General features: G+C 41.7%; 1 protein-coding gene across 2 annotated transcripts in view; it reads left to right on the top strand.

Annotated features, from left to right (window-relative positions):
* Window positions 1-542: 542 nt before the first annotated feature.
* Window positions 543-17,461, top strand: part of RAB3B (RAB3B, member RAS oncogene family) — a 130,859-nt gene continuing 113,940 nt past the window's right edge. The window contains exon 1 of one of the 2 annotated variants that reach the window (XM_061632980.1): window positions 543-775. In XM_061632980.1, coding sequence (XP_061488964.1) covers window positions 773-775 — 3 coding nt within the window. In that variant the 5' untranslated portion in view covers window positions 543-772. Of the gene's footprint in view, window positions 776-1,208; window positions 1,363-17,461 lie in introns of those variants that run through there. The other variant, XM_061632981.1, reaches the window with a different exon arrangement.

Raw genomic sequence — 17,461 nt, 5'->3', positions numbered from 1 at the left:
TATGAAATGTTTGCAATTTTAAAATACTCTTTATTCGCCACCAGGTGGAGTAACCTACTTGTTCTTTTAGCTATAGTATGCAATCAGACTTCTCGTTAATCTCATGTCCCTCAAATCATTTTCAAAGGACACTGACTAGTTTGCTAACGGTAACTAATTCAAAGCAGACTGACAAAAACAAACAAAAAAGCCCCAAGACGAACTGAACCAAATCCAAGTTAGTAAAGTTATTTACTCCTTACATCTTCCCTCACCACCCTGTTGAGGCATAAATCTAATCAGCAGGGAAAGTGGGTTGGGGTCTTCGGGGACTTTTTTAAAAAGGGGTGCATTTTTGACCCTTCAATAATCCTAAATATATTGGTTTAAATGACTCATTCTATAAAGATGGAAAGAGTAAATACAAACATTTTAAAACTGATGTTAGTGCGGAGACAGCGATCTTTTGGGACGCTGGGCACGTGAGGGGGCGGGATTTAAACTCCCCGCCCCCAATGCTCCTAAGCCTTCTCCTAGATCTTAAATTCTGAAGCCAAAGATGTCAAGATTCAAGCCATCTTAGAAGTCACACCTCTAGTTCTAGATCTGAGCAGGGTGGACCGGTGTCCTACATGAGGGAGGACAGCCCTCTGTTTGAAGGGCTACATGGTCCATGTTTGATTTAAAGACAAAGGAACCACAGGGAGCGCGAGCAGGAGAGTTGAAGTTGCCCTGTCGACGGTGAGCACCTGGACAGAAGACAGCGGGCGCAAAGGTTGCAGTCTACTCCGCTATGGTGAGATGCATTTCTATCCTAACCATTCACTCTGCACACTCTGTTCTTTAATTTAGTTGGGGTGTGTGTGTGTGTGTGTGAGAGAGAGAGAGAGAGAGAGAGAGAGAACAGACGCGCGGTGGTAAACAGAAAGGGGAATACGATGGGATGTAAACTAGATGTGCACGTAAAGATTAAAAGTGGCATCTTTATAGGAGAGAGGGACAACCTGAGCAGTGGGTTGGTCCCGGGTGGGTAAGACCCAACGCATCCTCCCTTCGTCGGTTACTCCCTTATGCTCTGTTCTGCAATGCTTGTCTTAAAAAAGAAGAAGAGCCGCTTATTCCGCTCCGTTTGAGAAAGAAGGCGGGAGGCCGGCAGCAGCAGGAGCTCCGCCCCCGGGACTGTCCTTCTCTGTGCCGGGCGGAGAGGATCTGCTGGATGTGTCGCTAAACTGGACACACAGGCTATTCTCCGCCCAGAGGTTCTTGCAGCCAGGAACCCTACTCGGGCTCAGCTGAATCTCCAACCAGCGCCTCCTGCTCGCTGATCTTGGCTCCATTGTCCCTCGCCTTGTGCACCAAGCGGCTCCATCACCTGCGCCCCAGGTAAGAACACGGATTACAGGAGCAGTCCCTACCAGCTTTCCTCCTGGTTAGCATCTCCCTGCCAAAAATAGAGGCTGGATCTTGATCAGCCCCGGAACCCTCAGAATACACCTGAAGACCTGAGCGAATCTCCCAGCGCTTGTGGGAGCGGAGGGGACTCTCGGGACTAAATGTGAGCCGCGAATTAGCCTCGGGAAATATTTTTAGTACTATGGCCGGTCAGATCTGGACATTTGTGCACTAACTGGACGGAGCGCCTCTGCTTACATGCAGAGAGCATTTTCAGTAATGCTTAGCAGATCGTTTAACTCGGTCTGAGATTTGGGGGCAGAACTTTCCGGTTAAAATGTATGATTTCTGCACAGACTTCCCTTGCCTCTCCGGGCCCTTGTTTTTAGCAATTAAACATTAGGGTCTCTCAAAAAACCAAATAAATGTGAGGAGTAGGGAAGTGCAGATGGTTCCCCAGTCTTTCCCCTTGTCTTAATAGCCCACACAATAAAGCTTATTGGAGGAGACTACTAAGGAACTGTATGTATCACACTATTTATTTTTATTTATTTTATTTAGTTCAATTTATATACTGCCCACAGCCCGAAGGCTCTCAGGGCGGTGTACAGCATAGGATAAAATACACTAGGCTTAGTTTATTTCTTCTCCATTTTTCTTTGTGTTGGATTAAATGGGCCAAAATTTAAAAACGGCTGTACTGACAGAACACAAAAAGATTCTTAATCAAGGATGTTAAGCCCTTAGCAGCTAAGGAAATGTAGGCTGCCACTTTCAGTATTGTTCCTCACCATTTGGAACATCATACTCAATGGAAAGGTGTAACAGTTTCATAGCAAAATAGTCAAGAGTAGTAGGTTATATTTTAAAGGTTAGTATAGATTGCTTTGATTCATGTTGTTGTTATGTGCCTTCAAGTCGACTATGACTTATGGTGACCCTATGAATCGGCAACCTCCAAGAGCATCTGTCAGTTCTTGGTTCCTCAGAGTTCATTAGTGAATCACTATACCTTGTTTCATTAACACACATGCACAAAACTAAATTAACTGAAATCTCAGAGTTTTGTCTTCTAATATGCTTGTTTTGAATGGGGCCTTATTTGTTTTTCAAAATCTCTTATTAACAGATTATTCATGGCATATTTGACCGCAATTCACAGACCTTAACTTCACTTCTAATAGTAAAATACTATGGGTCTTGCCTGATGTGTGTATGCTAACAGTTGACTGTGAATGGAAAGAGTACAAAATATTCTTAATATATAAACAATATTGATGCAAACCTAATCTCAAGAGTAAAATGTGACCTATCATTCCAGATAGTAGGTCCCATACTGCATAGTAGGATTGCCATATTAATTAAAAAAAATAGTCGCCAGCTATTTTTTGTGGACCTCATGTTCTGACAAAGAGCTTACTTATAGAATTTGAACTGAGTTGAGTGGCATAGGGTGAGTGGCCATTATTAAATGAATATATTTGAATATATATTCAATTTGAGTGTGTGTATATTGCATTAAAATTATCTACCCTGTTCTGTGCAGTTAAATCAATAAAATAAGGAATATTCATATGCAGAAATCTGTTAATATTGCACAAAATATCCAAAACACAGAAACAAAATCTGTAGGCAGAAAATCCAAATAATGGATTAAGAATATACTGAGGTGATCAATATATTATGCAAATGAGTTTTTAAAATATTACATTATATATAAAGAACAGCCTATCTGTGTGTCTATAACTGTGGTGGAACTTGGAATTCCTTAGAAAGGGTTGGGATGATAAGGAACTGGGGAGTGGGCATTGACCTCAGCTGATGTGGCCATTGACTCCCAGAGCAGCCAGGTCTCCCCAGTTGCAGAGCTGTTGAGTGATAATGCTTTGCAGCCAAAAAATCCAGTGGGAATTCTGCTGCAAATTTTGCAAAATAGCTAACTGATTTTCAAAAGGCAAAGATTGCTGATAATAGGTGCCAATGTAGGAGAAATTGAGGAATACTAGGGTATCTTATGGATAAGTGGAATGCTGCTTGAGTTGAAGGAAGGATGATCTGAAGAGTATTTTTGTCATTTATTCTTTTTAAAAATAAAACATCTAGTTTTGCATTCATTTTCTCTAAATTGTAACAGGTTTAGAAAAAGGCAAACTTGTAAGTAACAGTGAAGTCGTGTGGTATTTTTCATCTGCTTCCTATATGTCTATTTTGTTTTAACTAATGCTATTCTGAACAGATGATGCAAAATATTTACATATGCAATCCAACCTTTCTCTACCACATCAGCTAAAATGTCTCAATATTAATAAAATGATCACCATGTCAGGTATCTACTTATCACCTCCAAATGCAAACCAATGTTTAAACTTAAAACACTTTGTATTATAATATCTGTATAAGTTATCATGCTGATGGATTTTAATCAGTACAAAACATAACACTGTTAAATGTATATAGTATTATGTGTGTACGTGTATCTGGAGGGCACCATATTGGGGGGGGCACACACACACACACACACACATGAAACCTATTGAAATATTATATGTACTACTGGATGCCTAACAAGAATGTAGATATACAAAATATTCACACCATCAAAGGGACTGGGGTTTCCCCTCCCCCAATCCACTTCCCTTTGCTTCTTTCTGCTTCTGCTTCCATGTCTGCTCTGGATCCAAGAGACATACAAAAAGTAAAGATGGCATGTATAATAGGGCAATCAGTATAAAAGGCATGGGGAGTGGACAAAAGGTAGAGCACAGGGAGCTGGGGTGGACTAAGGGGTACCTTGACTGTTTTTGAGTCATGTCATATCTGTGCTTTCTGTATCAGGGCAAAACATACAGATACCCATATGATACCTGGATATTTTACCACGTAAGACAAATAACAACTTTCAGGTAGGTGTGTTGGGATTTGGGGAAACAGGGCAGGTGAAAAGGTTAACTCCGCCCTACCCCAGTCCTGATCCAAATCTGTAGCTCTGATCCAAATCAAGGGGCCCCCATGACTCCTATAAATCTTTAAAACTGTTAATGAATTTACATTATGCCATCATTTGATTCAGTCAAAAATGTTTTTATTGCATGCCATTGATTGGCAACTAATGTTTAACAAACACAGAGCAACAGAGGTTTGGGCAGAATTGTCTCCTTATGCATATCTTCTCCTGTTATGATTCCTCTAAATGCCTTGGCTTGCTCATGAGGATTGGCAGCTGAAGTGCATAAGAGGAAAAAATATTTGTTGCTCTTCAGACTGGGAGGGGAGGGAGGATTAAAAAAAACCCTTTGTCTGTTTCATCTTGCACAGGAGAAAGCCACCAAAGCACAAAAGAACATAAGAAACGAATCCTATGATCTGTGTCGGAGACCCTGTTGAAATGTCTGTCAGTAAAGTCCATTAGGCTGGTGGGGTACAAGAAACAGGGTCCTCTTTGTGGTAGTTCCTGACCTATGGAGCTCCATCAACCTATGGAAAGTTAGGCAGGCACCCTCTCTGAACTCCTTTAAACAAGCTTTTAAAATATATCTGCCTTTGGCGTTTAAAATGTGAAGCTGGGCAATGGAGACTATTGCCCACAGTTGGTTTTAGACAGCTTTATGGTTTAAATGTAATAGCTTTTTATTGTTTATTGTTATGTTCACTAATAGGCAAAAAAAACCTTGCAGTGTAAGAACGTACCTATAGCCAGCAGATATTTCTATCAAACTTTAAAAAGCAGGGAAATTGGGCAGCTATAGTGAACGCACCAAGGGAGCAAGAGACCTCCTCTCTGAGATACTGTACTGCCCTACAAATTTGTCAAAATGCAAACACAATTTGGGTTGGTCTTTCACAGTCCAATCCACTTCCTGTGCAGCTTGGAAGAATTTGGTAACATGTGCCTCTGAGCATATGGTGAGTGGTTTTATTCAACACCTGCCATCTCCAAAGATGGAGGATTACATTTTTGTATGTTTGTTGGTGTTCTTCTTACTTTGCTTCTTTCCTGTGCTACTACTGTTTCTACAATCTAACCTAGAAAATTATATTTCTCTCATTATTCATCCTAGAAATCTGTCAAATTTATTTTTATTAATTTCAATGCCTTTTTATTGATGACATATGATGGTGAAGACAGCCTTTTGCTCAGTGCCCACACATCCAGAGGGAAAGCCCCTTTCCTTTCTAAAAGGAAAACATTGTGAACAGTATCATTTTTCAGCATTTCCCCCACCTTTTTATTCTACAGCAGGTACATGTAGTCTCCCACTCATATTTAAAGCAAAGCTGTCACTGGCCATATCCACACCAGACCTTTATTTCACTTTACACAGTCATGGCTTCTCCCAAAGAATCCTTGGAAGTGTAGTTAGTGAAGGATGCTGAGAGTTGCTAGGAGATGCCCTGTTTCCCTCTCAGAGCTTTAATCAGAGCGGCTGACTGTTAAATCACTCTGGCCACTGGAGCTCTGTCAGGGGAATAGGAGTCTCTTCTCACCACCCTTCACAAACTACACTTCCCAAGATTCCCAGGTAAAATATCCAAGCATTTCTGAGTTCAGGACTATAAGTTTTGTTTTGAAATGAGCTTATGGGAAGCATCAGAATGGCATGGGGGGTATTTTCAATTTAACATTGTGGAATGCAAAAAATCCATGCTGGCTATAATATACAGCCACTCATGTGGCTGCATAATTAACTGTTTCAATGAACTGTATTAACTGTTTCGATGAATTCGTGTGGTGATTGCCCTAGTAAGAGGAATAGAATTCTTTTAAATGATGATGATAATGAGAGCCCTGCTGGATCAGACAAAGGCCCAGCTAGTCCAGCATTCTGTTCTCAGAGTGGTCAACTTGATGCCTATGGGAAACCTACAGGTAGGACATGAGTGTAACAGCATTCTCCCTGTCATGTTCCCCAGCAACTGGTATTCAGAGGCATATTGCTTCCGATAATGGAGGTAGCATACAGCCACGATGACTAGTAGCCATTGATAGATAAATTCATAAAGGATAAGACTATCCCCCTTTTAAAGCTATCCATGTTGGTGGCCAGTTCCATAGTTTAACTATGTGCTGTGTGAAGAACTTCCTTTAGTCTCTCCTGAATCTTCCAACATTCAGTGGATGACTTCAGATTCTAGTATTTCATAATAACAACAGCAACATTTATAGCCCACCTTTCCTCCAAGGAGCTCATGGTGGCAAACACTGTTCTCCTTCCCCTCCTGATTTTATCCTCACAACAATCCTGTAAGGTAGGTTAGGCTGAGAGGCTGTGACTGGCCTAAGCTTCATAGTCGAGTTGGGATTTGAATCCTGGTCTCTCAGTCCAACACTCGAACCACTCTACCACACTGGCTCTCTATTACTTAACCTCTGGAGTTTTTTCTCCATCCACTGTCTCCATGCCATGCATATTTTTATACATCTCTGTCATGTCCCCCTTTACTCACCTTTTTTCTAAACTAAAAAGCCCCAAATGATATACTTTCTTCATAGGGCAATTCCCCCAGCAATAGCTGTCCTTTCTTCATAGGGAGTTGCCCTTTTTCTGCACCTTTTCCAGCACTACAATATCCTTACTGAGATGTGACCAGAACCATACACAGTATTCCACTTGTGGTCGCACCATATGTTTGTATAATGACTCTCTCTCTCTCCCTCCCCCCCCCTCTCCCTCTCCCTCCCTCCCTCCTTTCCTCCAGGGAGTTCAAGGTGGCCTACAAACATAGTTCTCTCCCTCCCAATGTTATCCTCACAACAACCCTGTGAGGTAGGTTAGGCTGAGACACACTGGCTCTCATTATGATATAGGTAGTTTTAATTTTAACAGCACATTTTCAATAATAAAAGCAAGGGGTTTCCATGGAAGCAGGCTGTATGTTGGGGGCTTCTTAGAAAAACCTTGGGAGGGCAGACTGAGGCCCCAGGCTTCTAATTGCCTATCCCTACCAGCATAAGATTTCTCCCACAGCTCCAATTAGGAGACGTGTTAGTTAATGTGGTGAAAGGACTGTCAGAATTGGCTCCTCTGTCAACGAATCAGGTTTCAAAAACAAACACGAACTATTTAGATGCCAACCACTGGAACTGAGTACTTCCTGAATGAAAGGATCCTTGCCCTCATACTGGATGTCTTTTCAGATACATAAAAGGTCCTTCTGATATATTTCTGGCAAGATTTGTATCTCTTGTCACTGCCAATAGTACATTTGGAGTTTTAACTGAACTAAGTTGGTCCTTTCTATCCAAACCTTGACAAAAATATGTCAAGAAATATGGAAAACTAAACAATAGCCCACAGACTGGAAGCATTAAATATATATCCCAATTCCAAAGAAAGGGGATCCCAGGGAATGCAGTAATTATCGAACTATTGCCTTAATATCTCATGCAAGTAAAGTAATGCTCAAGGTTTTACAACAAAGGCTCTTACCATATATGGAGCGAGAAATGCCAGATGTCCAAGCTGGATTTAGAAAGGGAAGAGGGACCAGAGATCATATCGTAAACATACATTGGCTAATGGCGCGGACCAAGGAATTTCAGAAGAAAATCACCCTGTGCTTTATAGATTACAGCAAAGCCTTTGACTACGGAATGCCTTAAAAGAAATGGGGGTCCACAGCATCTGATTCTCCTGATGTGCAACCTATACTCTGGACAAGAGGCTACTGTAAGGATAGAATATGGAGAAACCGATTGGTTCCCCATTGAAAAGGGTGTGAGACGGGTGTATTTTATCACCCTATTTGTTTAATCTATACGCAGAACATATCATACGGAAAGCAGGACTGGACCAAGATGAAGGAGGTGTGAATATTGGAGGGAGAAATATCAATAATTTAAGATATGCTGACGATACCATACTACTAGCAGAAATCAGTAATGATTTAAAACGAATGCTGAAGAAAGTTAAAGAGGAAAGCACAAAAGCAGGACTACAGCTGAACGTCAAGACTAAAGTTATGTCAACAGAAGATTTATGCAACTTTAAAGTTGACAATGAAGACATTGAACTTGTCAAGGATTATCAATACCTTGGCACAGTCATTAACCAAAATTGAAACAACAGTCAAGAAATCAGAAGAAGGCTAGGACTAAGTAGGGCAGCAATGACAGAACTAGAAAAGGTTGTCAAATGCAAAGATGTATCACTGAACACTAAAATCAGGATCATTCAGACCATGGTATTCCCGATCTCTACGTATGGATGTGAATGTTGGACAGTGAAAAAAGCAGATAAGAATCATCATTTGAAATGTGATGTTGGAGGAGAGCTTTGCACATACCATGGACTGCAAAAAAGAAATAATTGGGTGTTAGAACAAAGTAAACCAGAACTACCATTAGAAGCTAAAATGATGAATCTGAGGTTATACTTTGGACACATAATGAGAAGACAATAATGCTGGGAAAACCAGAAGGGAGTAGAAAAAGAGGAAGTCCAAACAAGAGATGGATTGATTCCATAAAGGAAGCCACAGACCTGAACTTACAAGATGTGAACAGGGTGGTTCATGACAGATGCTCTTGGAGTTCGCTGATTCATAAGGTCACCATATGTTAAAGTCAACTTGAAGGCACATAACAACAAGTTGGTCCTTACTATAGACTGCACGTGTAGGGTCTTATGACTGAATGTGCCATACACACGCATCTGCTGTTTGCGGAAAACTAGTGTATCAGGACCTAGGGTAGGCCAAAACCCTTCTCCTTTACAGGGGGAACTTTCAATTATGCAACCCTCTATTTGCAGTTTGAATTAGTACACGTGAGGAAGGGCTAGTCTTATACACGAACATTTGAAGCTGCTTATGGTCACAATGCGCTCCTTCAGCTCCAGTGGTCCCTTGGAAGGGATAATAAACATGATAGATTTTGGAGAGATGTCTCATTTTTCCCACCCCAAATGTCTGTTGGTCCGAGAAATTATACTTCAGGATCTTGGTTCAGAAACATCTAGCAGATAGAAAGTATTTCCTTGCTCTAGATGGGAAGCATTTGTGCTTCTACTGACCTTGGTATAATCACTAGTCTCCAAGAAGCTGTTGGGAAAAGAATGATTTATAATAAAGATTTAAACTAGATTACTGTAGATGGCAGGTAATCCAATTTTGTAATCAAGTTTGTCTGGTGATTGTAATAAAGCTGGAAGCTCTCTGCTTCACAGTGCTTTTGGATCTGTAATAAATTACCTAAAAAATTAATGTGTATCAAATTGTGGGATTTGTTATTGGCATAGAACTATCTTCTTTTATTGATTATTAGTTGTAGTCCATGCCTCTAAGCCAGGAGTAGGGAGCCTGTGGCCCTCCAGATATTGTTGAATGCCAATTCCCATTAGCCCCAGCCAGCATAGTCATATGTCAGGGATGATGGGAGTTGGAGTCCAGCTGGAGTCCAACAACATCTGGAGAGCCATAGCTTCCAGAGTTGTAGAAGAAAACTATGTGGGATACACATTGGGTCACAAGTCAAGGAACATCTTCCATATGTAAATATGGAATATAAAGCAGCCAGTTTCCTTGCGCAAGTAACTTGCACAAGAATCTAGTGTGAAGAAAAGCATGCATCTAAAGAATTTGATTAATGAGTGAAAAGACGTATAGCCTGTGCATATGACTTTTGTGGGTTTATTTTTATTATATTTTTTGTCTGTTGCATGCACTTTAAAACAATGTTTTATATATAGACATATGTTTCTCAGAATATGTTGCCTGATTTTCCTTCCACCTGAGGATGGGGCATAGTATATTTTAATACTTAACCCTTTTTAGTACTTAACCCTTGCATGTGACTGCTGGGTCCTAGTATTTGACGTTCTATGGTTACAAGTATTTCTTGCAAAATTCTTAGCAACTGCCTTCTGCCGAAGCTTTCCAAGATTGTAGAACCCAAGGTTTAAATAGTAGAATTATAGTTAAAAAGGGGGGGGGAACAGTCAGCCTTAGGAATCATGCACTGACACTCATAAATAGAGCACATTCATATGACGGTTTTGAAGTCACTCAGTCCCTGAAAACTTTTTATTCCTCTATAGATTGAATGCATATGTGGTGAGCTGTGTGAAAGAACCTACACAACTCATCATACACACATATATGCTATCTATGCCTTGTTCCTCCCTCCTACTCTTCCCATGCACAGGTTCCTGGGTGCTCATCTGCTGTGCCCACTGGCCTGTGCATGCTGCTGTTTGACATGAGATTGGTACACAATAAGACCATACTCATCCATGATTTGATCACAGATGAGAGTGCTGATCTGATGTGTTTTACCAAGACCTGGGAGGATGAGCTGGGAGAAGTTATCTGACCCAGCTTTGCCCATCTGGAAACTTGCATCTGCACAGGCTACGAGGGGGGGGGGAAGAGTTGCCGTGGTCCATAGAATTTCTATTTCTGTCACCAGGAAACAATTCTTTCTTGGAGCTGGCTGTGAGGGCCTGTACCTGGTGTCAGGCCAAGGCAGAGCTTGGAAGATTACTTTTAAAAAGTAATAAATTACAGTTACAGTTTCATGGCCCCAAAAAGTAGTAATTACTGTTACAATTACAATTGTTCTGAAAGTAACTGATTACTTTACTTTTGCTCAAAAGTAATTGCTACAATTACATTTTAGTTACTTTTTTTAAAAAAATTGCCTACATGGTGCTGGCCTTGGCTGCTGCACATCTAAGTAGCCTAAAACAACATAAAAATAAGCACACACACAAGAGGGTAGTAGAATTTTGTTTTATCCATAAGATTAACAGAATGGCATAACAGGATCTCACATCCCCTCACCCCACCCGCAGCTATGATGACACCCCAACACACATATTTTTTGTATTGCCTCCAGCTCTTTTCTCCTTCCACTCCTGTCAATTTTTAAACAATTGTTTTCTCCACCCCGTCTTGCTCTCCACCTCCTCCCTTGTCGCCTCCTAAGCACCCATAGAGCATGAAGGAAGAGCAACGCTGCACAGAAGCCCAATTTGAAGCACATGATTTTTATTCACAAATCAGAGGAGCAGAAGACTTCCCCTGCTCCCCCCCAAGTAATGTGTAAAAGTAATGCTGGAAACATTACAATTACTCCTCAAAAGTAATGAAGTTACTACTCATTCTATTACCAGCAAAATGTAATGAAGTTACCCACTCGTTACTCAAAAAGTAATAAATTACAAGTAATTTGTTACTTGTAACTAGTTACTTCCAAGCTCTGGGCCAAGGAGACAGTAAACTAGGGTTGCTGCTGGTGCACTGTTCACGCTGCTACCCAGCAGCTTCTCTGATTGAGCTGGTAGAAGCTATCTCAGCTATGGTGTTGGAGATACCCAGAATGATAGTCCATAGATATTTCAATATCCATGTTGAGGATCTAATGTTCTGGCTGGGGACTTCATGGCCTCCATGATGGCTATGGAGCTGTCTCAAGTTGTCATTGGTCTGACACATAGGGCACAGCACACCCTCAATTTGGCTTTTGCTCCAGATTGAGGAAGGGGTGGTCTGGAGATAGGGGGGTGGATGTCATCTTGTTGTCATGGCTGGATCACTTTCTGGTAAAGTTTGGACTTACATCTCTGATCCTCCCCTGTAGAGGTAGTGGACAGATTAAGATGGTCTGCCCTGCAGAATAATGGAATCCACTGGATTTCTGAATGCCATGTGTTTGTGTTCAAGTAGATAGAGCAGGTGATCCTGTTGAAGCCCTTGTCACACTGTGGAATGAGACACATCAGGCTCTTGACACAGTTGCCCCTGAACACCTTCTTTGGCATTGTGGAGGCCATTTTGCACCTTGATATACCAGCAAACTAAGGGCAATGAAACAGGTCAGATGATGGCTAGAGTGCAACTGGTGAAAGATGTGCTGTGAGGCTCACTGGGCATGAGTGAAACAACATAACTGTGCCTATTGTGTTCCAGTGATGGCAGCAAAGAAGGGCGAATTCTCTGCCTCCATCACATCCTCAAGTAGCTGTCTAGTGGAGCTTTTTCCATATTGTCCCAGGTCTGTTAACATCTATTCCAGGAAATGAAGCTACAGACCCTTTGGAAGCCCACTGTGAATTGTTTTCAAGGCACTTTGAGCGTAAAGTTGCTCACCTTTGTAGCAATCTTGATGCCCCATACACATTTACTGTAGTCCCCAGTGAGGTGTCCACTACAATGTCTGCTGTAACATATTGGGATCAGTTTCAGTTTGTGGCTTGATGACATGAACAAAGTGCTTACAATGATACGGTCAGCAATAATGTCTTCTCGATCCTTGCACTTCTTGGCTTATTACCCACAAGGGTGTGTGGGAAGGAGTGGTCCCAGCTGCCCTGAAAGAGGCAGTGATTCAACCACTCCTGAAAAAGCTCAACCTGGAACCATTGGTTTGTGACAACTATCTCCCGGTCGCAGTACTCCCTTTTTAGGAAAGGCGATTGAGAGGGTTGTGGCACAGCAATTGCAAGTACTCTTGGATGAAACATATTATTTTGACCCATGCTAATCTGGGTTCAGGTCTGGTTATGGGACTGAATCAGCCTTGGTCACCCTGATGGATTACCTTTATTGGGAGAAGGACAGGGGGACTGTGACCCTATTGTTCTTAACTGTTGGTGGCATTTGATACCATTCACAATGGTATCCTTCTGAGCTGACTTGGTAAGATGGGTATCGGAGGCATTGTTTTACAGTACTTCCAATCCTATCTCCAGGATCGGGTTCAGATAATAGAATTGGGTGATTGTCTCTTGCCCCCCTGGCAGTTGGGCTGTGGGGTGCTGTTTAGCATCTACAGTATATGAAGCTGTTGGGAATGGTCATTAGATTTGGGGTGAGGTGTCAGCAGTACACCCACCTCTATTTCTCGATAGCATCTGAGTCAGGAGAGGCCATGCAAGCCCCGGACCAGTGCCTGGCCTTGGTTGTGGGTTGGATGAGGGCCAATAAACTGACTCTGAATACTAGCAAGACAGAGGCTCTGTGGGTAGGTGGTTCCCAAGTCCAGATAATTGATCAATTGCTTGCTTTGCATGGGGTCAGATTTCCTCTGTAAGGGAGTTCCTGGTTCCATCTTTGTTGCTAGAGGCCCAGGTGATCTGAGTGTCTAGCAGTGCCTTTTACCAGTTTTGGCTGGTAAGACAACTGTGGGCATCGACCGGGATAGCCTGACCACTGTTGTCCATGCACTGGTAACCTCCAGGCTGGATTACTGTATTGAATTCAGCTGATGCAAAATATGGTGGTGTGACTGCTCACTGCCAACATATTACCCTGCTGCTGAAAGAATTGCACTGACTGCCCATTGGCAGATCAAGGTGCTGGTTTTGGTGTGTAAAGCCCTATGCAGCTTGGGACCAGGATACCTGAAAGATTGCCTCACTTCTTACATATCCAGTCGATCACTGCACTCTGCAGGTGAGGGCCGCCTGCAAATACCATCTCTTCAGGAGGTCTATTTCACACAACATAGGAATTGGGACTTAAGTGTTGTGGCACCTATCCTCCAGAATTCCCTCCCTAATATTCCCTTAGATATTAGGCAGATGCTGTCTCTGTTCAGCACCTGCTGGATATCTTCCTCTTTAAATAAGCCTTTTAAGTGGAGACCTTATCCCAGTCTGCATCTGTGTTGGAATTGGTTTTAAGATTTTTTAAATATTTTTTTAAAAAATTAAAATATGTTTTGTTTTTAAGATGTTTTTAAAGATTTTTAATGATATTTTGTTTTTAATAAGTTTCATATATGTTTTTAGTCTTTTGTCTTTTATTTGCTGCCCTGGTTCCTTTGGGGAAGAATGGTGGGATATAAATTTAATTATTTACTTACTTGCTTGCTTACTTACTTACTAATAGTAATAGTAATATACCAGTGATTTGTGCTTATGGCAATATTATACAGAGTGGCTGTATACTATAGCCAGCATGGATTTTTTGCATTCCACAATGTTAAATTGAAAATACCCCCATGCCATTCTGCTGCTTCCCATAAACAAAACCTTACAAAATTTATAGTCCCAAACTCATAAACACTTGCTTAACGACCCTCTAAGTTTTCATGGTGATAGACAAATTACTCAGAGAATTGAGAGTTCAAAGTGTAAAAAGAGAGAGAAAAACCAGACCCCTTTTGGACTTTTTTCTGTCAGAGTTCTCATAATTTGTTGAAATTAATTAAAAATGACCCATGTTCACAAAGTACCAGTAGTCCTGTTACTGACCTTGCCCCATACTCTGACCTTCATCTTCTGAGTTTAAACGTTAAAAAAAATGCCTGGCTGATTTTTTAATTAATTTAAGAAATTTAACGTTGGAGTCAATGATAAGCACGGACATGCTCAATAAGAACCAACTGTCAGCGTTCTAACAGCCAGACTCACAGCTGTTTAGCTTGGCTATTCAGGGGGCCACACCCACGCCAGATCTTTATTTAGACAGTCACAGCTTCCCCCAAAGAATCCTGGGAAATGTCATTTGTGAAGGGTGCTGAGAATTGTTAGGAGACTCCTATTCCCCTGACAGAGCTCCAGTGGCCAGAGTGGTTTAACAGTCAGCCCTTCTTCTGGGGATTGTATCTCTATGAGGGGAAGCTACACAGGAAGTGGATTGGACTGTGAAAGACCAACCCAAATTGTGTTTGCAATTTTACACATTTGTAGGGCAGTACAATATCTCAAAGAGGAGGTCAGGTCTCCTGCTCCCCTGGTGCATTCACTATAGCTGCCCAATTTCCCTGCTTTTTAAAGTTTGATAGAAATATCTGTTGGCTATAGGTACGTTCGTAAAACACACTTTTTTTGCCTATTAGTGAATATACATTTGAAGTGGTGGTTGCCTGAATCATCCCTTTTGAATTAGTGAGCATTCACCTCAATAAGTAAATGTAGCCTAATTCAAAATGGGATTTATGAGTTTTGCACTGCTTCAGATCTAGCCTCCCTACTGTTCTCCATGTGATTAAGCTGATGTTGAGGGCAAAAGTACTTTATTTGCATGCTGCAAGAGAAATATGTTGACATGCCAGAATCTGCACCCTCATTGTAATTTGTTTATTTTAGCTACTCTCTTGTACAGAGGTACAAGATGTCAAATGCATAATGCATCTTCTGACTCACAGTTGTAACACAAAACAGTTTGGGCAGTAATTTTATTTCTCTGATCAGTTTTTGAGCTAGGATATGTGTTTCATTAAACAGCCCCACTAGCCTGTAATTGGGGGGGGGGGAGAACAGCTTGTGTGTTGAATCCTTAGTAGATGAGCCTAATTATTAGATAAAGGACTTTTGCAGCACTCATGGCTGCTTAGACCAATCACATAGTCACACTGGACCATAGCTCAGTGATCAAGTACATGCTTTACATGGGGCCTTGCTTCAATCCTTCGCATCTCTAGTTAAAAGGAACAAGTACCAAGTGATGTGAAGGACCTCTGCCTGAGACCCTATACAGCTGCTAACAGTCTGAGTAGACAATGCTGTGCTAGATGGATAATACAAGCTTCCTGTAGTATCTCCCTTTGTATAAAGGATATGGTGGATTTTTTTTTAGTCCAACTAGGACAGAGTGACAATTGAAACAATGCAAAAGAAATCTGCAGACCTTACTAGAGTAGCTTCAGTCATTGGATGCAGCATGGACGTACTGTTGATGAGTAAAATTAATCTAGATGCTGGAAGGTGGCAAAAGGCATGAACATTCTATGTTTGAGTAGTCAGTAAACAGTTGATATTGCCTGACTTGCACAGTCATCTCTACACTGACATCTCCCTAAACCAGGATTGGGGAATTTGTGCCCTTCCAGATTTCTTGAACTCCATCTCCCATCAGCCCTAACCAACCTGGCCAAAGGAGAGAGATGGAGATGGAAAAATCTGTGAATTTTAATTCTCAAAGTTCCTAATTTTTTAAAAAAGTAAATTCGGTTCTCCACATTTCCACAGCAAGCTGTTGTTTTTAAACCATCATGAACCGTTAGGTGTGGTCATCCGGAGCTTTGGAGTGCGGTGCCATCAGTATGCTGATGGCACGCAGCTGTATTTCTCCTTTTCATCTTCTTCAGGTGAGGCTGTTAGTGTGCTGAACCAGTGCCTGGCTGCGACAATGGACTGGATGAGGGCTAATAAACTAAGGCTCAATCCAGACAAGACTGAGATGCTGCTAGTGGGTGGTCCTTCTGACCAGATGGTGGATGTCCAACCTGTCCTGGATGGGGTTGCACTCCCCCTGAAGGAGCAGGTTTGCAGCTTGGGGGTTCTCCTAGAACCATCTCTGTCACTTGAGGCTCAGGTAGCCTCAGTGGCACAGAGTGCCTTCTACCAACTTCGGTTGGTGGCCCAGCCACAACTCTATCTGGACAGGGATAACCTGGCTTCAGTTGTCCATGTTCTGGTAACCTCCAGTTTAGATTACTGCAATGCGCTCTACGTGGAGCTGCCTTTGAAGACGGTTCAGAAACTGCAGCTTGTGCAAAATGCAGCAGCCAGATTGGTAACAGGGACCAGACTGTTCGAACATATAAAACCGATTCTGGCCCGCTTGCACTGGCTGTCTGTATGTTTCTGATTTCAATTCAAGGTGCTGGTTTTAACCTATAAAGCCTTACATGGCTTGGGATCACAATACCTGATGGAATGCCTCTCCTGACACAAACCCACCCATACACTATGCTCAACATCCAAGGCCCTCCTCTGGGTGCCTACTCGGAGGGAAGGTGAGAGTCTGGCAACAAGGGAGAGGACCTTCTCAATGGTGGCCCCCAAATTATGGAATGATCTTCTTGACGAGGTGCACCTGGTGCCAACACTGTTATCTTTTCAGCGCCAGGTCAAGACTTTCCTCTTCTCCCAGGCATTTTAGCATGTGTTTTTAAATTGCTTTTTAAAAATGTATTTTAAATTTGTATATTTGTTTTTAATGTTTTTAATTGTTGTAAACTGCCCAGAGAGCTTCGGCTATGGGGTGGTATACAAATGCAATAAACAAACAAATAAATAAATAAAATTCATCAGCATTTTAGTGTGAATTTCTCCTAAAAAACACATTTTGTATGCAGTTTTGACTAATATACACATTTTTATGCTATTTGCACCAACATTTGGATTTTTATGTACATAGT

Source organism: Rhineura floridana, chromosome 6 (assembly GCF_030035675.1).
Source record: "Rhineura floridana isolate rRhiFlo1 chromosome 6, rRhiFlo1.hap2, whole genome shotgun sequence".
In the NCBI taxonomy this organism is placed as follows: Eukaryota; Metazoa; Chordata; class Lepidosauria; order Squamata; family Rhineuridae; genus Rhineura; species Rhineura floridana.
Note: the sequence above shows the minus strand (reverse complement) of the source record. Positions and strands in the feature narration are given on the sequence as shown.